The 24,030-nt window shown below is 46.7% G+C and overlaps 1 protein-coding gene and 1 non-coding gene across 2 annotated transcripts; both read right to left on the reverse strand.

The window, feature by feature from the left end:
- Positions 1–17,068: 17,068 nt before the first annotated feature.
- Positions 17,069–23,610, reverse strand: LOC119953185 (muscle-specific beta 1 integrin binding protein). Its single transcript, XM_038777162.1, has 8 exons — positions 23,411–23,610; positions 22,311–22,401; positions 21,227–21,275; positions 20,940–21,114; positions 20,275–20,346; positions 20,044–20,150; positions 19,302–19,387; positions 17,069–19,219 (listed from the first exon to the last, which is right to left on the reverse strand). The coding sequence occupies exons 1-7, from the start codon at positions 23,434–23,436 to the stop codon at positions 19,302–19,304; spliced, it is 606 nt and encodes a 201-aa protein (XP_038633090.1). The 5' UTR covers positions 23,437–23,610; the 3' UTR covers positions 17,069–19,219.
- LOC119953803 lies at positions 21,825–21,908 on the reverse strand. Its single transcript, XR_005458115.1, has one exon. It is a non-coding gene; the product is annotated as a small nucleolar RNA MBII-202 (small nucleolar RNA).
- Positions 23,611–24,030: the final 420 nt, after the last annotated feature.

The raw sequence follows: 24,030 nt of genomic DNA on the forward strand, positions 1-24,030 counted from the left end.
CCAATATTTATTTCTAGCACATGCACAGTCAGACTATACAGTACCTTGGGATCAAGTGGATATAGTACTATTTTTGTTCATGTACTCAATATTTCTTGTGTCAAGGGTAAATATATCTCGACGCGCATATAATCCACTGGTTTGGATGTCGAGTCACGCTACACTTACAGTAGTGCACGGGATGAGGACCCACATGCTGAAATATCACTTATTCACATCACTTTGTTTTAAAATTCTCCTGATTTAATATTGGCCCATTTTACATCAATAGATTAATGTGGGCACCCACTTTCCTGATTAATCATTTGGCAAACACCACTAGCTGATACAGAACTATAGGCACAAATGGTCATCAGGTTCCATTTAGTCACTGTGGTTGCTCCTGTTGTGAGACCTTTGAGGACCTCGGCTGGAGCCACGTGTAAAACAACGGCCTCGTGTTGGTTGACTCCAGTTTCTGGGCCCAGATTCAGAGTGACTGACTAGAGGGATAACAGATCCAGAAAGCACCAAGTGCTTTCTCCTGCAAGCTGGTCTGAGGGAAGATTTGTCTATTCCCCGGGTTACGTTTGTAATGACGTAGCTTGTGAGATGGTTGCGGATTTCAGTGAAGCCTTACATAAACTCAGCAGGTTGTCAAAGCTTGCGATGTTAATTGAACATTATCATACTCATCATTGTATTCCAAAATCTTCTGGGCTTTTCAGCCGGGATAACTAGATCCCATCAGAAGTAGCAACCCAAGCTCATTTTCCTTTTTCACTTTGTAGCCCCTATCACCTGCTCCAGTTCGTTGAGATTAGAACTGAAATTAAAATAACTCTGAATAATCCGTGAGACCATGAAAATACCCCGGCTAATGCCTTGTACATGTAAGTCTTAAAGCTTTAGCTGGCTTAGTTGGAAACAACGTTGCTTCTTTATCATATCCCAAATTAAGAAGGTGTGGTCACCACCTAGGTTGATACTTCAGCGTGTAACTGAGGGAGCACTGCTTTGTCACAGTTTCTTCCTTGTGGTGAATTATACTGCATTGTAATTCACACTGTATTGCATTGTATTATGTCCTTGTGGGCTCTGTATGTGAGCCGTAGGGGCAGATGAGGAACTTGTGCTGGGCTCCACCCTTGGCTCCGCCCAGGGCTCCGCCCAGGGCCCCTCCCACTACCGGAAGTATAAAGTGCTGCAGCCGTAAGCCCTGCTCCCAGTTCCTCTGGTCGCAGGCTGGCTCAGTCATAAGACTATTAAAACCACAGTTTACTTCCAATCGTGTCTCTAGTGAATTGATGGTCACATCAATTTAATAGTCTTAGAAAACTTGAAGAAAACTACTATAGAATCAGCCCTCAAACCTGATTGACTAGAACTCGACCTGCAGGCTGCAGAGGCGAAGGAAATCTTCCCACACTGGCTTCAGTGTTTGAAGGCCTACCTGGCTGAATCAAGCACATCCGACACCACAGAGGAGCAGAAACTCAGCCTACTGCACGCATGGGTGAGCCATCATATCTGTACGCAACTAAATTGTACCACCTCATATACTGAGACCCTGGCTATGCTCAACCGATTGTACGTGTGGCCGATTAACGAGGTCTACGCGCGGCACATTTTCACGACTCGCCACCAGCGCCCCGCGGAGTCGTTAGAAGACTTTCTGCGCAATTTAAAAGCCCTTGCTCGGGACTGTAATTTTCAGGCTGTAACAGCCTCCCAACGTATAGAACTCGCTGTACGTGATGTATACGTTGCAGGGCTTAGGTCTAACTATGTGCGCCAGCGATTGCTTGAAAAAGGGGCCCAGAACTTGGAGGACACGGTAGAGTTAGCTACAACTATGGAGGTTGCGTTCCGCAGTTTGAACTCATTCCCCGCGGACCAGGCAACCCCATCGTGGGCCCCCGACCAGCGACTGCCCCAGGCCTGCGCCGCGCGGCCACCCACCCACTATGGAGCGCCAGCGTGCCATTTTTGTGGCCAGCCCCAACACCCACGACAGCACTGCCCGGCCCACAACACGACCTGCAGCAGCTGCGGTCGCAAAGGACACTATGCCCGAGAATGCCTCGCAAAATCTAAAACTCCAAACTCCCCCACAGTCCAGAGCATTCGCCTCCCAAACTCACAGGCCCGCAGGCCCCGTAATGCTGCAGCGTGTCTGCCGACTCTGCCCCCACCCGACATGTGCGACTCATGGGGCCGCCATCTTGGCAACCCTCCTCCACACGGCCGGCCACGTGCGATTCATAGGGGCCGCCATCTTGGACGCCATCTTCTTCAGCACCCGCCACATGCGATCAACGGGGGCCGCCATCTTGGCCATCAACCGAACCGAACCTCGACAACTACGACCTCAGCGGACAGTCATCACGGGGCCACTCCAGCACAGCTGATCTAGCCGCTGACTACCCGCAACTCAACGCAGTCACGTTGGACCAGTCGCGTCCGAAGCGCGGACAGTCATCACGGGGCCACTCCAGCACAGCTGATCGAGCCGCCGACTACCCGCAACTCAACGCAGTCACGTTGGACCAGTCGCGTCCGATACACCTCCAGAGCTCGATGATGTCCGTTAAAATCAATGGGTACAGGACACCGTGCCTCTTCAACTCCGGGAGCACCGAGAGCTTCGCACATCCTGACCTGGTAAGACGCTGTTCGCTCCCTATCTTCCCTGCACGGCAAACTATCTCCCTCGCCTTGGGCTCACACTGAGTACACATACAAGGGCGCACCGTTGCGACCCTAACGATTCAGGGCGCCAGCTACTCTAATTTCCAACTGTACGTACTCCCCGACCTCTGCGCCCCACTCTTACTTGGACTCGACTTCCAATGTAATCTCAAGAGCCTCACACTCAGCTTCGGCGGACCTCTACCTCCACTCACTATCTGCAGTCTAGCGACACTAAAAATCGACCCTCCTCCACTCTTCGCTAATCTCACTTCGAACTGCAAACCTGTAGCCACTCGCAGCAGGAGGTATAGCCTGCAGGATAGCGTATTTATCAGATCCGAGGTCCAACGGCTCCTACATGAGGGAGTCATAGCGGCCAGTAACAGCCCCTGGAGAACTCAGGTGGTGGTCGTCAAGACCGGGGAAAAGTTCCGGATGGTGGTTGATTATAGCCAAACCATTAATCGGTTCACGCACCTCGATGCGTACCCCCTCCCCAAAATTGCAGACATGGTTAATCAGATCGCCCAGTACCGCATATTCTCCATGGTGGATCTGAAGTCTGCTTACCACCAGCTCCCAATCCGCCCGGAGGACCGCCACTACACAGCGTTTGAGGCAGATGGCCGCCTCTTCCACTTCCTCCGGGTCCCCTTTGGCGTCACGAATGGGGTCTCGGTGTTCCAATGAATAATGGACTGAATGGTGGACCAGTACGGGCTGCGGGCCACGTTTCCGTACTTGGACAATGTCACCATCTGCGGCCATGACCAGCAGGACCACGACGCCAACCTCCACCAATTTCTCCAAACTGCCCAGAAACTCAGGGCGGAATTCTCCGCTGGTGGCCAAAATCGTGGAGGCCGTCGTGAACTCGGCCGAGGTTCACGATGGCCTCGGGGCCCGCTCCCCACACCTAATTCACCCCCACCCGGGGGGCAAGGAGCGGGCCCCCGTCGTTCCCGGCCACAACCTCGGCCGGCGGAAATGACACACGAACGGCGCTTCGCGGATGTCATCTGCGCATGCGCAGGAACCTGCGCATGCGTGGATGACATCAGCGCGCAGACGACGCGAACCCGCGCATGCGCGGTGGCCGTCTTTCTCCACCGCCGCCTGGCAAGACGTGGCGGCTTGATCTTGCCGGGCGGCGGAGGGGAAAGAGTGCGTCCGTTTTGGACGCAGGCCCGACGATCGGTGGGCACCGATCGCGGGCCTGTCCCCTCCGGAGCACAGCTGCGGTGCTCCAGTCCCAAACGGGCATCCGGCGCCCGTTTCACGAATGCAGCGACCAGATGTGGTTGCTGCCGTGGTGAAACGGGCGTGAAGGGCCAGCCGCTCGGCCCATCAGCCTCGGAGATTTTTCCGAGAGGGGGGAGAAATCGCGGTGGGGGCCAAGGGGGGGGGGGGGGGGAATGTCGGGAGGCCCTCCCACGATTCTTCCACGCCACATGGGGAGCGGAGAATTCCGCCCTCAATCTCACCTACAATAAGGAGAAATGCATTTTCTGCACAACCAGACTGGCCATTCTCGGCTATGTCGTGGAAAACGGAGTCCTGGGCCCCGATCCGGACCGTATTTACATAGAATTTACAGTGCAGAAGGAGGCCATTCGGCCCATCGAGTCTGCACCAGCTCTTGGAAAGAGCATCCTACCCAAGGTCAACACCTCCATCCTATCCCCATAACCTAGTAACCCCACCCAACACTAAGGGCAATTTTGGACACTAAGGGCAATTTAGCATGGCCAATCCACCTAACCTGCACATCTTTGGACTGTGGGAGGAAACCGAAGTACCCAGAGGAAACCCACGCATACACGGGGAGGATGTGCAGACTCCGCACAGACAGCGACCCAAGCCGGAATCGAACCTGGGACCCTGGAGCTGTGAAGCGATTGTGCTATCCACAATGCTACCGTGCTGCCCCTCTTACAACTCCCTCTCCCTCATTGTCTCAGGGCCCTCAAGAGGTGCCTGGGATTTTTCTCTTATTATGCCCAGTGGGTCCCCCAGTATGCGGACAAAGCCCGCCCACTATTTAAGGCCACACTCTTCCCACTGTCGGCTGAGGCCCGCCAGGCCTTCAACTGCATTACGGACGACATCGCCAAAGCCGCCATGCGGGCGGTGGATGAATCTGTCCCCTTCCAAGTGGAGAGCGACGCCTCAGAGGTCGCTCTCGCTGCCACTCTGAATCAGGCAGGGAGACCAGTCACCTTCTTCCCACGAACCCTCTCCGCTTCGGAACTTCGACACTCCTCAGTCGAAAAGGAAGCTCAAGCCATTGTGGAAGCCGTACGGTACTGGAGGCACTACCTCGCATGTAGGAGGTTTACCCTCATCACCGACCAAAGATCGGTTGCCTTCATGTTTGACAACTCGCAAAGGGGCAAAATTAAAAATGATAAAATCTTGCGGTGGAGGATCGAACTCTCCACCTATAATTACGATATCATATATCGACCGGGGAAGCTCAACGAGCCCCCAGATGTCCTGTCCCGCGGCACATGCGCCAGCGCGCAAGACGACCGCCTGAAGGCTATCCACAATTACCTCTGCCACCCGGGGGTCACCCGGCTCGCCCTCTACGTCAAAGCCCGAAATCTGCCTTTCTCCACCGAGGAGGTAAAAGCCATCACCAGGGATTGCCCGATCTGCGCGGAGTGCAAACCGCACTTCTATAGACCAGACAAGGCCCACCTGGTAAAGGCATCCCGGCCCTTTGAACGCCTGAGCATCGATTTCAAAGGTCCACTCCCCTCGACCAATCTCCCGCTTCCCCTTTGCCATCCCATGCCCCGATATGACCTCCCACACAGTCATCAGAGCCCTGCACAGTGTCTTCACCCTGTTCGGTTTCCCCACCTACGTACACAGCGATAGGGGTTCGTCCTTCATGAGCGACGAGCTGCGTCAGTACCTGCTCAACCAGGGCATTGCCTCGAGCAGGACTACCAGCTACAACCCCAGGGGGAACGGGCACGTGGAGAGGGAGAACGCGTCTGGAAGACCGTCCTACTGACCCTCCGGTCCAGGAATCTCCCGACCTCCCATTGGCAGGAGGCCCTCCCCGACGCGCTCCATGCAATTAGGTCCCTCCTATGCAGCGCCACCAACCAGACCCCTCACCAACGACTATTTGTTTTCTCTAGGGGCACTACCACAGTGGCTTCGCTCCCATCCTGGTTGAGGACACCAGGCCCTGTTCTCCTCCAGAAGCACGTCCGGACACACAAAACAGATCCGCTAGTGGAGAGAGTGCTACTACTTCATTCAAACCCCCAATACGCCTTTGAATTCCCCGACGGCCACAGGACACCGTTTCCCTCCGGGGCCTGGCGCCTGCAGGATCCAACACTACCACCACCGCCGAGGTACCCCTCACACTACTCCCCACCCAACCCCACACCCTGCGCCCCCGCGCCTATAGGTTCCCTGCCCACGCTCGGCGCCCCCGTGCCTATAGGTTTCCTGCCCCCCGTCGCCCGTCGCACCGGTTAGGTATGAAGCTCGGACCGAAACACCCCCGGAGTCCGCTCTCGTACCCACACTGATCGTCACCACCCAGCCACCCGAAGAGGCTGCAACCCCGATGCTCCGCCGATCCCAAAGGATGACTCGGCCACCGGACCGGCTCAACTTGTAGACCCGCCACCTCCGCAGGACTTGATTTTTTTTACAGGGGGTGAATGCGGTGAATTATACTGCATTGTAATTCACACTGTATTGCATTGAATTGTATTATGTCTTCGTGGGCTCTGTATGTGAGCCGTTGCGTGGCTCTGCCCATAGGGGGAGATGAGGAGCTTGTACAGGGCTCCGCCCCTGGCTCCGCCCATGGCCCCTCCCACTACCGGAAGTATAAATTGCTGCAGCCGTAAGCCCTGCTCTCAGTTCCTCTGGTCGCAGGCTGGCTCAGTTGTAAGACTATTAAAACCACAGTTTACTTCCAATCATGTCTCTAGTGAATTGATGGTCACATCATTCCTTTTGGGTGGGTTTGGTGATTGACCCTTTGTCTCTTTAAGGGCAATACAGTGGAAAATCACTTGTCTGCCACTTCAGGTACATTTTGCACAGATTTGCTCATCCTTCCAGTCCTGAGCATCATTCCTTCCTCACTAATATTGCCAAAAACATATTGATATTAATATATCAACATTCATCTGTGAGATCTTGTTATGTGCAAAATGGCTGACAGGTTTCCCTACATAATAACCATTGCACTTGTAAGTACTTAGTTGTATGTCAGTTCTGTGAGAAGAGGTGGAAGATGTGACTAAGGTGTTTTAAAAATCTAGGTCTGTATTTCCTTTCACTATTTGACTAAAGTTTCTATTCTCAAAACTAAATGAGTAAATATTCTGAAGATGTACTTCTGTAGACCCATATTAAACACAAGAACAATATTGGCTTGAGTGGGTAGAGACATAAACTAGGGTGGTTAAGGTGCCATTCATCTAATTTATAAGAGAAGGTTAAGGAAGTTGAGTTTGTTTTATTTGAAAAAGAGCCCAAAGTGATCTAATTGGCTACAAGTAAGGTCCCAGAGAATAGCTAATGTTGTTCCTTTGTTTAAGAAAGGTAGCAAGGATAATCCAGGAAATTGCAGGAAGGTGAGTGGTATGGAAATTATTGAACATTATCATACTCATCATTATCTTCCAAAATCTTCTGGCCTTTTCAGCCGGCATAACTAGATCCCATCAGAAATAGCAACCCAAGCTCATTTTTTTATTGGAGACGATTCTTCGAGACAGGATTTACTTCCATTTGGAAGCAAGTGGACGTATTAGTGAGAGGCAGCATGGTTTTGTGAAGGGGAGGTTATGTCTCACTAACTTGATCGAGTTTTTCAAGGAAGTGACGAAGATGATTAAAGGTATGGCAGTGAATGTTGATACTTCAGTGAGGCCTTTGACAAGGTCCCCATGGCAGATTGGTACAGAAAGTGAAGTCACATGGGATCATAGATGAGCTGGCAAGTTGGATACAGAACTGGCTTGGTCATAGTAGACGGGGTTAGCAGTGGAACAGTGCTTTTCTGAATGGATGGCTGTGACCAGTGTTGCGCAGAGATCAGCACTTGGACCTTTGCTGTTTGTAGTATATATTTAATGATTTGGAGGAAAATGTAACTAGCCTGATTAGTAAGCTTGCGGATGACGCAAGATTGATGGAATTGCAAATAGCGAAGAGGGCTATCAGAGGATACAGTAGGATATAGATCAGTTGGAGACTTGGGCAGAGAGATGGCAGATGGAGTTTAATCTGGACAAATGTGAGGTCATGCATTTTGGAAGGTCAAATGCAGGTGGGAAAGATACAGTAAATGGCAGAACCCTTAAGAGTACTGACAGGCAGAGGGATCTGGGTGTAAAAGTCCACAGGTCACTGAAAGTGACAACACAGGTGGAGAAGGTAGTCAAGAAGGCATACAGCATGCTTGCCTTCATCGGCTGGGGCATTGAGTATAAAAATTGGCAAGTCATGCTGCAGCTGTATTGAACCTTAGCTAGGCAACACTTGGAATATAAGGCGCGATTTTCCGGAAAGATTTCGAAGTGTGGTAGCGAGCGGGAACTGCTGCGAGCTTCCCAGCGCTTGGCCCAGCGAGGTCGGCAATGCTATTCAACGTTAATTGGTCCACTTAACGAGGCCCCACAAGCTTCTCGGCGCAAATAAAGGCTCGCCAGCCCATTTGCCAGGACCGCACTCGCTAGCCCCCTGCTAACAAGGTTGAGCAGCACCTGAACTGCACTTGCAAGCCAGCCATGGCGCTGAGAAGACCAGCCCCAAGATTCAGCGATGGAGACCTGGGGTGGCTCCTTGACGTGGTTGAGGCCAGGAGGGAATTCCTGTTCCCCCGAGGGTCCTGGAGGGTGAGTCACAGGGCAGCCAGAGATGAGGTGGCAGTAGCCATAAGCTCAGGCAGTGTGACCAGGAGGACTGGCCTCCAGTGCCGTAATAATTTCAACGGCTTGCACCTGGCAGCACGGGTGAGTTGACACCAATACCCCTGACCTCTTGCCCGAGACCTTTATGCCCCCATGCGAGCATCCACCCCCCCAACATGCCAAGTGCCCCCCAACCCTCCCTTCAACCCCCTCCAACCTTTCCTTCACACAAACACCCCTCTTACCATTGTGAACCACATGTGTGGCTAACGAGCCCGCTCCGTGTCTCCAAAGGACAAGTTCTCCCACAATCGGCGGGAGAGAGCTCAGACTGGCAAAGGCTTGCTTGACATATGGACCCTCATCAGCTTTGCTGTCCGCAGTCGGCACGCCAGGCTCCCGACTGCTGGGATCACATGTGCCCACGCCATCGGGAACTTGACCCATCGGAGGGGGCGGCGCATCATGAATCGGTGTCTACCCCAATTTCGGCATCGGGATCCATTCTCCACCCGATCGCCGTTCTCGATTTCAGCGTCGGGCTACAGAGAATCCCACCAGAGGAGTTTTGATGGGTAGATAGAAACCTTTTCCACCAGCAGGAGGGTTGGTGATCAGAGAACACGGCTTTAGGGCAATTGACAAAAAGCTAAGGGGAGATGAGATGAATTGCTTTATCTTTTTTAAAATAATTTTAGAGTACCCAATTCTTTTTTTTCAATTAAGGGGCAATTTAGTGTGGCCAATCCACCCACCTGCACAAAATGGGTGGCACGGTAGCATAGTGGTTAGCACTGTTGTTTCACAGCGCCAGGGTCCCAGGTTCGATTCCCAGCTTGGGCCACTGTCCGTGCGGAGTCTGCACATTCTCCCTGTGTCTGCGTGGGTTTCCTCCCACAAGGCCCGAAAGACGTGCTTGTTAGGTCATTTGGACATTCTGAATTCGCCTTCTGTGTACCCGAACAGGCGACAGAGTGTGGCGACTAGGGGCTTTTCACAGTAACTTCCTTGCAGTGTTAATGTAAGCTTACTTGTGACAATAAAAGATTATTAAAAATAATAATTATTAAACTTTGGACTGTGGGGGTGAGAGCCACGCAGGCACAAGGAGAGTGTGCAAACTCCACATAGACAGTGACCTGGAGTCGGGAGGAATTGCTTTAACACAGCAAGTTGTTACGATCTGGAAATGTATTGCATGACAGTGTGATGGCAATAGATTTGATAGTGACTTTCAAAAGGAAAGTGGATGTCTCCTTAAAAATAAAAAGATATAGAACAATGGAGAAAGAGGAGGGGTGTGCAGTGAATCGGATAGGTCTTTGAACAAGCCAACAGAATATGTCAAATGGCATCCTTTGGTGCTTTATGATTCTTTGATTTATATTGTATGATGTCAAATGTCACAAAGCACTTTACAGCCAATTGTGCACTTTTGAAGTGTACTCACTATTGTAATGTAAGAAAGATAGCAGCACTTTCTGCACGGCAAGGTCCCACAAACAGCAATGTAATAATGGCCAAGGCAACCTGATTTTAAGTGTTGTTGGGGGATGAATATTGATTGATCAGGTCACTTTGGTTCTTTTTGTGTTGAAATGCCACAAAATAATTGATACAATTTTTTTTTTTGAGGAACTATTGCTACTTAAGAATATAGTTAAAGATTGTTTCATCAGATTGGGATTTGCTATCACGGGAAAATGCTCGGAATAGTCTTTATAGAAATAAAGATTGAGTTATTAAAAAATGGTATCAGACCATTTTATCACAAGTGGCTATTGAACCAGAGGCTGCATCATTTCAAAGAGAATTGGATATTTGCAAAATACTATGTTGCACCTCCAACTGTGATCAGCAGACCAGGAACTGATTTTGGGAATTTCTGATGTGAACAGTTGCCACATGCTCCCTTTGGGGCAGTGAAGCACCCTATCCCTCCCAATACAGTCAGTGAACTTACTGATATAATTATTTTTCTAGGCACCTTATCATAGACCTTGTATAAAGAATCAGCTATGCTTTGCATTGCAAAGCTAAGTCTGAATGTGCTTTGGGAGATGATATGAAGCCTTTAAATTCCATTGGTGTAATCCAATCCCCAAGATACATCTGCCATCATGGGTTTCTCTGATAAAACAAGAGGCCTGAACTTCAACCGTAACAGATTCAGCATGATGACAGGACTGACCCATGATAAATCTAGGTTCAAGTTCTAATTCCAGCAGCAATTGATTCTCTCTCCTGTCCTGAAACTGCTGGGGGACATTTCCATGGTTCCTCAAACAAACAGCCACTTTTCACATATGAGCTTTGGTTGTATCAGCATGCAGGAGGAATTGCTGATGAGCCCAATATTTCCTTAACCCGAGCAGTCATTGGATAGTATTCAGGAACATGATCTTGGCTAGTTTTTCTCCCTAAGTACTGCGGCACAGATTTTTTTGTGTGTGTTCATTCATGGGATGTGAGCATCATTGGCATTTATTACCCATCCCTAGTTGCTCTCAAGAATATGGTGGGAATCCACCTGATTGACATGCTGCCATCTGTATTGGTGTAGGCACATTCAGTGCTGTTCGAGAGCATTCCAGGATTTCGGCCCAGCAACATTAAAGGCACTGCAATATATTTCCAAGTTGGGATCATTTGTGACTTGATGGGGGGACCTTATGGGTGGTGGTGTTCCCATGCCTGTGCTACCCTTGTTCTTGAATACTATTGGAGCTACACTTATCCAAGCAAGTAGAGAGCGATCTCTCAACTTGTAGCTGGTGGAAAGGCTTTGGAAAGTCAGCTGAGTTACTCGCCACACAATTCCCAGCCTCTGTAGCCAGTTTTAATGTGGATGGTTCAGTTAGGTTTCTAGTTGATGGAAATCCCCCAGAATGTTGATGGAAATTGAGGCGCCCCTATTACTAACTAACCCAGAAGGCCATGGATAAAATTTTGGGATCACCCTTCGTTCTTGTTGCTCAGGCAGTTCTCCCAATCCTTAGAGGTAAAGATTCATTATTTTATAAGATTCATAAGAACTAGGAGCAGGAGTAGGCCATCTGGCCCCTCAAGCCTGCTCCACCATTCAATGAGATCATGGCTGATCTATTTTGGACTCAGCTCCACTTTCCGGCCTGAACACCATAACCCTTAATCCCTTTATTCTTCAAAAAACTATCTATCTTTATCTTCAAAACATTTAACGAAGGAGCCTCAACTGCTTCACTGGGCAAGGAATTCCATAGATTCACAACCCTTTGGGTGAAGAAATTCCTCCTAAGCTCAGTCCTAAATCTACTTCCCCTTATTTTGAGGCTATGCCCCCTAGTTCTGCTTTCACCCGCCAGTGGAAACAACCTGCCCGCATCTATCCTATCTATTCCCTTCATAATTTTATATGTTTCTACAAGATCCCCCCTCAACCTTCGAAATTCCAACGAGTACAGTCCCAGTCTACTCAACCTCTACTCGTAATCCAACCCCTTCAACTCTGGGATTAACCTAGTGAATCTCCTCTACACACCCTCCAGTGCCAGTACGTTCTTTCTCAGGTAAGGAGATCTAAACTGAACACAACACTCCAGGTGTGGCCTCACTAACACCTTATACAATTGCAGCATAACCTCCCTAGTCTTAAACTCCATCCCTCTAGCAATGAAGGACAAAACTCCATTTGCCTTCTTAATCACCTGTAAACCAACTTTTTGTGACTCATGCACTGGCACACCCAGGTCTCTCTGCACAGCGGCATGTTTTAATATTTTATCATTTAAATAATAATCCCTTTTGCTATTATTCCTACCAAAATGGATAACCTCACATTTGTCAACATTGTATTCCATCTGCCAGACCCTAGCCCATTCACTTAAACGATCCAAATCCCTCTGCAGACTTCCGGTATGCTCTGCGCTTTTTGCTTTACCACTCATCTTACTGTCGTCTGCAAACTTGGACACATTGCCCTTGCTCCCCAACTCCAAATCATCTATGTAAATTGTGAACAATTGTGGGCCCAACACTGATTCCTGAGGGACACCACTAGCTACTGATTGCCAACCAGAGAAACACCCATTAATCACCACTCTTTGCTTTCTATTAATTAACCAATCCTCTATCCATCCTGCTACTTTACCCTTAATTCCATGCATCTTTATCTTATGCAGCAATCTTTTGTGGGCACCTTGTCAAAAGCTCTCTGGAAATTCAGATATATCACATCCATTGGCTCCCCGTTATCTACCGCACTGGTAATGTCCTGAAAAATTCCACTAAATTAGATAGGCACGACCTGCCCTTTATGAACCCTCATTGTTTAAAGTTAATGTCATAAATTAGGTTTGCTGTTTATCTATGTATATTTTTGCACGCAACAAAGCAATATGTTGCCTTTCAAGCTTATACAAAGCTCTTCAAGATCAGGAGTTTGATAAATTGTGAAGATCATTCTGTCCCAGCATACAGTCCCAAGGTTAGGCAATATCAGGTATGTCTCTTTTTCACTATCCCGTGGTCCTCAGACCATGTCAGATTAGCTTTTCCCTGTGACCTAGTGACATCACTTCATGTGCAACTGGGCTCCAATTTCCAGACACTAAGGGCTGGACATTTCGATTATAAGGCTAAGCCCCACGCCGGCATGGGAACGGAGATGTTTTACGCCGGAAACAATGGCGCAAAATGGCCACCGATTCCCCTGTTTTGCTGGGGACTAGCAGGACGGCAGCGTAGAGCACCTGCCGATGCACCCCGGAGAATTGTCAGGTCCGTGCATGCGCCCGGTGGTCGCCTGCAGCAGCTGCGCCGCACTACATGGTGGAGGCTGCTTGCGGACCCGGCCCGCAAAATAATGCACCCTTCGGCCGGCTCGTGCGCCCCAAACCCCCCCCCCCCCCCGCCAGCAGATCGACCCTCCCTGTGGCGGTGCAGGACTGAGTCGCAGGTACCATGGCGAGTTCCCGTTGGGTGAGACCACACGTGACCCACGCCGTCAGGAACTCGGCTGGTCAGGGGGCGGGCCTCAGGCAATGTCCTGAGGCCGTCGCTATGTGTTGCGGTGTACTCTGCAAGTATGTCGCTTTGGGGGGGCGGAGCATTGCGAAAGTGGAGCCGCCCCCTATTTGGTCGGAATTGGGTATTCTCTGGCTGATCACGATTTCAGCATCTGCGACTGGAGAATCCCACCCTAGGTGTTTTCAAATAACCTATCTAATATTTCATGTTTGGCGGTGAATACCATGAATCTGTCTGATATACAGCTAAACCAGATCCAGTGCAAATATGTTAGATATAAAACAGTAAGATAAAAGTGAATTACCGTGGATGCTGGAATCTGAAACAAAACCCCTCAGCAGGTCTGGCAGCCTTGGCTCAAACAAGGACAAAAGAGCAATGCCAGAAGTGAGGTGACAGTGACTGCCCTTGACATCAAGGCAAAATTTGACAGAGTGTGGCATCAAGGAGCCCTAGCTAAACTGGAGTCAATGGGAATCAGGGGGTAAACTCTCCGCTGGTTGGAGTTATACCTTGCATAAAGAAAAATGGTTGCGGTGGTTGGAGGTCAATCATCTCAGCTCCATTACATCACTGCAGGTGTTTCTCAGGGTAGTATCCTCGGCACAACCAACTTCAGCTGGTTCATCAGTGATCTCACTTCCATCATAAAGTCAGAAGTGGGGATATTTGCGGATGACTGCATTGTTCAGCACCATTTGTAACTCCTCAAATACTGAAGCAGTCAATGTCCAAATGCAGGCAATGACCATCTCCTACAAGAGAGGATCTAACCACTGCTCCGTGATATTAAAGGGCATTACCATCGCTGAATCCTCCACAATCAACATTCTGGGGGTTACCTTTGATCAGAAACTGAACTGGACTAACAGGGGCGGCATGGTATCAGTGTTTAGCACTGTTGCTACACAGCTCAAGGGTCCCAGGTTCGATTCCCGGCTTGTGTCAGTGCGGAGTCTGCTCATTCTCCCCATGTCTGCGTGTGTTTTGTCCAAGTGCTCCGGTTTACTCCCACAGGATTACTGGGTTGCGGGGATAGAGTGGAGGTGTGGGCTTGAGTAGGGAGCTCTTTACAAGGGCCGGTGCAGACTCCGTGGGCCAAATGGCCTCCTGCACTGTAAAGTCTAGGGCAGGTCAAAGGCTAGGTGAGTAACTCACCTTCTGACCCTCCTTAGACAGCACCTTCCAAAGCCACGACCACCACCATCTAGGACAGGGGTGGGCAAACTTTTCCGTGCAAGGGCCACATTCAGAAATTCATAATTTTAAAGGGCCGCATAGTATATTAAGTAAAATAATTACTTCACCTGGTTATGATTCTGGGCGCCTCATATAGAACATAGAACAGCACAGAACAGGCCCTTTGGCCCTCGATGTTGTGCCGAGCAATGATCACCCTACTCAAGTCAACGTATCCACCCTATACCAGTAACCCAACAGCCCCCCCATTAACCTTAAAAAAAATAACTTAAAAAAATTTTTTTTTTTTTAATGACTTGGTGGGCCGCATAAAGACCTTAGGCGGGCCGCAGTTTGCCCACCCCTGATCTAGGACAAGAGCAGCAGATACCTGGGAACTCCACGACCTGGAGGTTCCCCTACAAGTCACTCACCACCCTGACTTGGAAATATATCGGCGTTACTTCAGTCACTGGGGCAAGGATTGCAGTGGTTCAAGGCAACTCACCACCACATTCTGATGGGCAATAAATGCTGGCCTAACCAGCAATGCCCACATCCCGTAAATGAATTAAAAAAACAAGAGAGTCAATGTTTCAAGTCTGTATTACTCTTTAGCAGAGCTAGAGAGAACATAGACCACTGTGACTTCAGTGCCAAGGTCCCAGGTTCGATTCCCGGCTTGTGCCACTGTCCGTGCGGAGTCTGCACGTTCTGTGTGGGTTTCCTCCCACAAGTCCCAAAAGATGTGCTATTAGGCAATTTGGACATTCTGAATTTTCCGTGTACCTGAACGGTCACCGGAATGTGGCGACTAGGGGCTTTTCATAGTAACTTCATTGCAGTGTTAATGTAAGCCTACTTGCGACAATAAAGATTTTTTTTTAATTTTAAAATCCTGTTGGACTTTAATCTGGTGTTGTAAGACTTCTTACCATGACTAAGGGTGCCAATAGTGGCACATTCAATTAGAACGTTACTGACAGAAAAGTTGATCCATTCATCCCACTTTCCATTTGTTCCATTTCAGGTTGCCCTTTTCACACACTGCTCGTCATTGTTCTGCTAGAGCTACTTTTCCCATCTCTGGATTTTGTGCTCATCACCACCCCATCTGAGATAATCTAACTCTGAGCAAAGGGGGAACCCACAATCTTACTGGTCTGCAGGATTCCCTATTAAACTACCAGGGTATTTATCCATTAATGGGGGTAACAGTTCAAACAGCTGTGTGCCGCTAAATCATTGTGTACTATGTCATCCAAACACCAAGACAATGAAAGCTCTTCCATCCAACTGATCTCAGCCCGTCTACTCAGTTACCAAATCCACCTGCTCTATAAATGACTCCTGACTCCTAGCCTCAGCAACCCTTCCCGAGCGATTTATTACCCGCTGTGTAGACATTCTTGCAGCTATCTTAAACTTGCCCTTCACAGTCCTGACCCTGTCACATCCTGTCCATGGGGCCCTACTGACACACTCCCTACTCATCTTTCCTAGTTAGAGAAGCCATCCTTTGTCCCATGCAGTAACGAAACCCCATGGGCTGGATTCTCTGCTCACAGACACCGTAATCATGTTTGGTGACGGGACGGAGAATCCTTTTTGGCGCCAAAATCGTGAGCGATTTTTCAATTCTTCCCCCTGAAATCAGCCTACTTGAATGCACCAAGTATCCACCACCTCAGGCACAAGGTCCGCCCCGCAATGCTCCATTGCTGACTGGCCAAATTCCCAATGGCATTGGTTACGGGTGCGCACATTCTAGGACCCTCACGTGGTGGCCGCGGACTCAGTCCAGGCTGCCAGTCGGTGGGCTGGGGGAGATCTTCATTTGGTGCAATGTGGGGTGCCAGTCCAGGGCGCACAAGCAGCCGATGCAAGGCACTACTGTACCACCATGGAGAATGGCACAGCCGCTGCAGGAGGCTGTATCGGCAGCTCGAGCTGTGAGCTGTATGGCTCCCTGCAAAACAGGGAACAGGTGGCCTTTTGATGCATTTTCCTGGTGTGAAAGGCCAGTTTTCACAAGCGTCAGCACTTAGTATCAAAATTGGAGAATCCATCCCACATGCATGGAACAAACCTAGCCTGGTGGTTGTGAACCAGCCCAGCTTTGTTTATTCACCAGCTCAATTTTATTGATTGTTACCTTCCACCGGAGTTCAAAACGGAGTGACAAGCATCCTGCTGTCATTACAAATCACAGGCAGACAGCTCTCAAAAGATGAAAGGTAGCTTGGAACAGAGTGGAAAGTGTTGAACGTGTACACTTACATATGGAAAAATTATTGGCACACATGGGTGGTTGCATCATCCATAGAGGATGCTTGATATTGTAGCTTCCAATAGAAAATCAATTGCATTTACATAACACATTAATAGGAAATACAGCAGCTTATTTACACCCCACTAGCTCTCCGATCCTGCAATGTGACAACAGCCTATTAATTTTCTTTATAATCAGGCTAACACATCTGCCCTTCAAAATAATGCACTGTGTTTATATCTACTTTAACACCCTTTCAGCACAGCATTCCCCTCAGTATGACAAGTTTGAATCCAAATGTGTGGGCTTGCACTGAACTAGTAACAAGCTTACACTCCGAAAACAGTCGGGGCTAAACTAAAGTTTCTTATTTTGCGATAACAAGGAGGGAGCGCAGGAACATATAGTGGAATAGAGAAATAGGCCATACTGGAGGGTGAATGATAATACAGATTCAGTAGGAGTGAGTCTATGGAGGGCTCAAGGTTAAGGATAGACTCTGAAGTGGCATTTGTGGGAGTGTAATATTTGACTGAACAGATAAAACTCAAGTGAAAGGAGCTGAATCCGGACAAGGGCAGCATGACTGGTTAGCACTGCTGCTGCACAGCACTGACGATCCCAGTCCACTGTCCATGTGTGAAGTTTACACATTCTCCATGGCACCATGGGTCGCACTCCCACAACCTGGTGGGGGGCATGCTAAATTGCCCCTTACTTTGAAATTTTTAAGAAAACAGCTGCTTCAAATAACTCCACCATTGCATGTTCCTGCTTTTGAGGAATGAGTACCCACTTTTTTCCCCCCAAATTAGGGGGTAATTCAGTATAGCCAATCCACTACCCTGCACATCTTTGGAGTTGTGGGTCTCAAACAAGGGGTGCACACGCAAATTCCAGTGAGCAGGGACCGGGATCGAAGCTGGATCCTTAGTGACATGAGGCAACAGTGGTGACCTATGCAAGACCCTCGCTTTGAGAATTCACAAGGAAGGCAGCTCTGAGGCCCTGTAGTGTGGAATGGTGATCTTTCAGAACTCAGCACAAGATAAAACTCTGCTGCCATTGACAATTTAGTGTTAAATTAGGTATGTAAGTTTAACAGTACTTTGTAAAGAGGATCACTGAAGCAAAATACTGTAACTGCTGTAACAGTTCTACAAGCATTGGCAGCTAATCACAGTCCAACCGATCGTTCTATAAATTTCAGGAGGTATTTACAGCTCGTGCTGTTCAGCATTTCTAGATTTGACCTTGGTTTAAATGACCAATTAAAGTTACATAAATAGAGTACTGAGGTTGTGTTCTTCAATTTCCTTTGCTTCCTATCATTCTAGCTTTTTATTCTAGATCCTAATTTAGGTTTTTACCCCCCCCCTTTCTTCACCAACACCTTATTTTAATTATTGAGATTCTGAAGCAAATCTTCCATTTGCTGGCAAAATATAAAGACAGTAATTGTCTAGGCTCGACAACATCATTACATTTGCTGCTCTATCACCCCATAGACAATGTGGCGATTTTAAAAAATGGGATACCTTAATTTTTTTTTTAAAACACCCAATGAAATAGAAGTTTTCCCATTGCAATGCTGGAGATTCACTCATGCAGATGGTGTAATGCCAGAAGTATAAATGGCATTTCCAAAGTTATAGCAAACTATCAGAACTGAGAAATCCCCACGGTAGGTTTTATGAGAAGGGGATGTGTCATGTATTACCCAATCAAAACCAAAGGGAATATTCCAATATAAAATGAAAGGGTGGACATGGAAAACCTGAAATCAACATAGATGATCGGCTTCAACAGCTAATGATTACAGTAACATGACAATACAAGTAAAGTGGAATAACAAATTGGTAGTCAATACTTCAGACATCAGGTTACATAATTCATTAAAACTGTACAGGATCATAAAATAAAAAGTTACAAACTCTACACACCTGACCAATTAATAATAAAAAAATAACTGACCAATTCATTTTAAAAAAATCCATTCGACTCAAGTTCAGTAAGAACTGCCATTATTGACAGATTGAAATAATTTAAACCATGTCCGACTATATACATACAGGACTGTAAAATGAAACCCAAATGTAATGGAAACTGGGCACGTTTGTTCGCAGACATTTCAACTATTTACAACTTGTTTTTTTTCCTTCCACTCTTCCTCAGTGCACCACAGACCCTGAAAGAGAAGGGAGCAACACAAATTAAAAAATGGATCAAACCATCAGAAGATTCTAACAAATAATCTGTTCTATGGTTACCTATGAACAATTCAGGATTTGATTTTGAATGTCTTCATATACTCGTAGATAGATTTCCTCTTTTGTTTTCAAGCCATTCAGACACACTAGAAAATTAAAGATAAAGATTAATTATCAGTTGTGTTTTTTGCCACCTTGCAAGAATCATGGATGAGTCTGGATTAGTGTTAAGTCTAAAAGCTAATTCTAGAAGGTTTTGCTTAGAGCAGTTCCCACAAGGGTAACTCCAGAATGGAGTCGAACGCGAGGAGTTTGGGAGCTCCTTCATCCTTGTATGTTACACATACACCCCCGCCCCCCCCCCCCCCTAATTGGTAGATGGTCAGCCCAGATATCCTCTTTGAAATGAAATGAAAATTGCTTATTGTCACCTGTAGGCTTCAATGAAGTTACTGTGAAAAGCCCCTAGTCGCCACATTCCGGCACCTGTCTGGGGGGGCTGGTACGGGAATCGAACCGTGCTGCTGGCCTGCTTTAAAAGCCAGCGATTTAGCTCAGTGAGCTAAACCAGCCCCTCATACCCTGCCACCCATACCCTCCTTTATTCACCCCCTGCAAGTCAGCAAAACAAAATGAAAAGCAGTCAGCTACAGATCATGCACATTAATTTCCTCCAAGACCTGCTCATATCCAACTGCCAAAACATCTTTGCCACAATTTAACTAATTACTGCCTTCAAATAATAATTTAGTTAAAATGTTGACTAAATTCATTTCAGTACAGCATGCATAAAGACACTTACCAACATTAACATGGTTGGCTTCCATCTCTTCCTTGTGTTTTAAATACATTGGCCACACATGCCCATCAAACAAACCAGGTGGATCGGGAACTGTATAATTCCTTGTACTAAAAAGATAACAAACTAAAGTTAGTGTTGTCAAATCTGCATATTTTAGGGCAGAGAAAACACAGTTTGGATTACTTAGCGCACTGGATTGAAGAATCACCCATAATAGCAAGTAATACTTGCCTCCTTCTGATCTTGCATTCTCCATATGGAAGGTATAAGAAATAACTGCGATTAAAGAGCTTCAGCAATGGCCTGGGAGAAAAAAAAAGTCAAATGGTTAACTAAAAATTGATACGGTTAGTTTCATCTCAAGACTACTCAATATTCATTTTAAAGTTATAAATGATTGGTCACCAGCACAAAGAATTGATTTAGGAGTCAAATCAGGTACTTTAAATAAAACAAACAAATGTTTAATCAATAGCCAATTGTTGGTACTAATGAAGGGAGTCTAGGTTTGTGGCCAAGGTCACAGACAGAATGCAATGAACTTGGAATACCAATACACATGAAAAGCTAAGTGTTGTGACTGGGTTTACTTCAGGCAATGTTAATATATAATGCACACAATCATAAACCAAAATACTGCAATATTGTACAAAAATGTTGGGACAGTACACTTAATCACCTATACCCCAAAGTGTTTCTTCGCCCATATGCTTTCCAGTAAGTATTCACTCCAGAATCTGACTGGTGGGCGATTCAATTCAAGTGGACACAGAATAAAAAAAGGTTCACAGCCTCCATTATGTTTTACTGAACTCTTGAGGTATCATGAAGTTACTCAAGGCACTTTATAAACCCCGTTTTCTCAAACTGAAATAGTGAGTTCCAGAAAACTGCACCTGTAGTTATACAACAGGAACCCTTCCACTATCAATATGTGAACTCCTTTCTCTGGATCGCTCTGCTCATCGGAGACTGGACTGGAGACTCCATGCGAGCGGGCAAACTTTACTGGGTTGTCAATCCAGGCGTTGACAGTACTCATCATCGCCTCCATGTCGAGGGCTGTGATCACTGAAGGTCAAAAAAGAACCCAGCAGATTACCGCACGGACTAAGACAAGGTTAAGTAAATGTCAACGTAGTTCATTGTTTTTTAAAAAGTCACTGCCTGCAACCATTCTTACCATCCCATTGTTTAAATCCATCTTCCCCAACTTCAATTTGATCTGGTGGCTGAAATATAGTGATCATAAAAACATGGCTGCAAACATACATTTATAGATTACACAAAAAGGGAATTAAACATCAATCTTTTGCCCACTCTCCCAAACCCTGACTCCTGCTGTTGACTGGCAGCAGCACACTCTCCAGTATCTCAGCAATTGCCATTTTCTTGCACAAGGACTGACAGTGTAAGCAGGCCCTTACCATCAATCACAACCTGCCTTCACTGTGAAAACTCTCAGCAAGTCAGATAACCAATCAGGAACTTTATGGCTGATTCTTAGCAAGTCTTCCCCGCCCACCTCACCCTTGGATTCAGGGGCATCGTGGCCGATCGCAGCAGCCACACCATCATTCCCTGGCTTACATCAGGCAGTACAGCCAGGGGGAAAAACCAAGTGACTTCCTTGGCACGTGCTGGTTTGAAATTATTTTCAGAAGAACTTAAACCAAGTTTTAAATCATTGCAGTAGCTTCATAATCCCCCTGTTTTAATAAAGAGATATCATTGGACGTTGCTGGAAAATTTATCTCTGGACATTTAAAAAAAAGAAAAATTTAGAGCTGTCCACATTAATCAGCAAAAAAAAGGGTACAAAAGTATTCATCAAGGAGATAGAGATTCCGGAGAAATCATCTGACTCCTGCTCAGGGTAGCGCATTTTCCTAATCAGCCATCAGTTCCCAATCGAGTGTACTTTTGAGCGAAATGTCACAGGCACATCCAAACAGAGATAATTAGTGCAACATTATGTAATCGAATCAGAATTCAAGTGCAGACACAAATTCCCTCAGCGCCAAATATGATTCATAGAAATTACAGACACGTATATTGTTAGCCTGTCAAACTTGTATAAGGAGTTTAACCACATCCCGCCCCAGACATTTCACTCCTTCGGTACATTTGTAGTTAGGAATTTAGGCAAGAGGTTTGGAATTCCCAATTTTTTTTTTTTAAAAAGCTATAATAAAAACAATTCACGTTTCGATATTTTGTCTCAACACAATACGTTCCCAACCGATCAAAAAAAAAGTTTTACTCACTTTGAAAAAGTCATCCTGATGTACGACACAGCAGTTTGGTAATGTTTGGCGAATTCTATTCGTCAGAGTGGTTTTCCCACCGTTAGTCACACTGAAAAAAGGTTGGGCACAAAAGACAATTATTAACAGGCGGAATTAGAGCGAAAGCGGCTTGAATGGGGCGGCTGAGCAAACTTCCGCAATCGATAAAGAGTCGGATTTGAAAAAGGGCGCCAGATTCTAACCGAAATTGGCGTTAAAAATACTCAGCATGGTGGGGAAATCTTGCGATTAACAAATATGCAATGAGAACACATGGGGTGCGGGAGGGTATTGGCATTTATGCCAGAAATAAAATAAATTCTCAATGTGGACAATTTAAATCCAATTTTATATTTTTTAAAAGTGCATGTAAGATATCTATTAAATAAATCGATTCAGAATTGAAATATGCGACTGCGAATTTATAACCGAGGTTTGGTTTTTATTTTGAGTTTGGCGCCACTCGGATCAGAGTTTGAGCGGGAGAATTAAAACACGAAGACAAACACGGTATGTTCCCCTCTTCCAACAGGCAACTAGTGGGAAGCGGGGAGGGGGGAACATTTCTTGGTAAAAGAAGAAAAAAAAATAAAGCTCTCACGCAGCTCATCTGATTTTTTTAAAGCAGGAAGCGGGAAAACGCCACCAGTTTAATGGGACTCGCACGTTTTAGCAAGAAAATGGGCTGCGAATAGATTCTATCTGCATTTAAAAACCAAAAAGAACTTCGAAACCAATTTAAGAAGAAGTAGAACAAATTTAAAAAGTTACAAATTTAGGCGAAGAAGTTGACTTGGCAACTACAAACTAAACTGAGTCGCCAACTACAATATTCAAAGTACATATTAAATATCTTGTTTAAAAGATATTACATTTCTATATCTATATATATATATATATATATATATATATAGTTAAAAAATTATTAGATCATGACTATGATAAATATTGGATACACAAGTTTTTCTCTAAGCCTTCCCACTTTAGCCGCAAGTCTGTTCATTGAAAATAAAAATGTTTCTCAGCGAGAACTGCTGATAACTTTCAATTTTTACAAAACTTTTACCTGCCATACTTACCCTCCGATACCTATAATGTACTTCATGTTACAGTCCGCTCCCAGCTGGTTGCCGATTTCCACACCTGGAGTTATTTGTTACTTTCACAGCTACTATTTCATTCACAAATCGGCGCCACTTGCGCCCTTATTATACTTACCCTGTACACGTCAGCATCCAAGCCAGCCAATCCGGCCCTTGGCCTGTGAGCAGGCGCACTAAAGCTACAGCTGTCTGGCATCACTCATTCCGTCCTCAAACCAATTATAGTCTGGAATCTTTCCTTTCCTAAATCAGAAATAGGGTAGATTCCAGGGACCCCTCCCCCCAAACCCTCCGGGTCCAGAATCAGAAAGCTAAGAGTAAATTCTGCAATCTTTAAACTGCATCACCCTAGATAATTTTTTTAAAAACATATCCTCCCCATTCAAATCTTTTACTGACTGTTTTTCTAATGCTAAATCTTCTATTCCGTCCCAAACTTTTTCAAAAGTGGTCGTTCTCGCCAGTTACAATATGTATTTTCAGACCTGTAGCAGTTTCACGTGATACGAGAGTGTGTGTGATGCAATGTAGGAAATGGCGAGAAAAGGAGGTCCAGTTGTGGTTGTAGCAGCTCAACGGGGCAGAACTCTGTCCCT

The sequence above is a fragment of the Scyliorhinus canicula genome, chromosome 18 (assembly GCF_902713615.1).
Source record: "Scyliorhinus canicula chromosome 18, sScyCan1.1, whole genome shotgun sequence".
Taxonomy (NCBI): domain Eukaryota; kingdom Metazoa; phylum Chordata; class Chondrichthyes; order Carcharhiniformes; family Scyliorhinidae; genus Scyliorhinus; species Scyliorhinus canicula.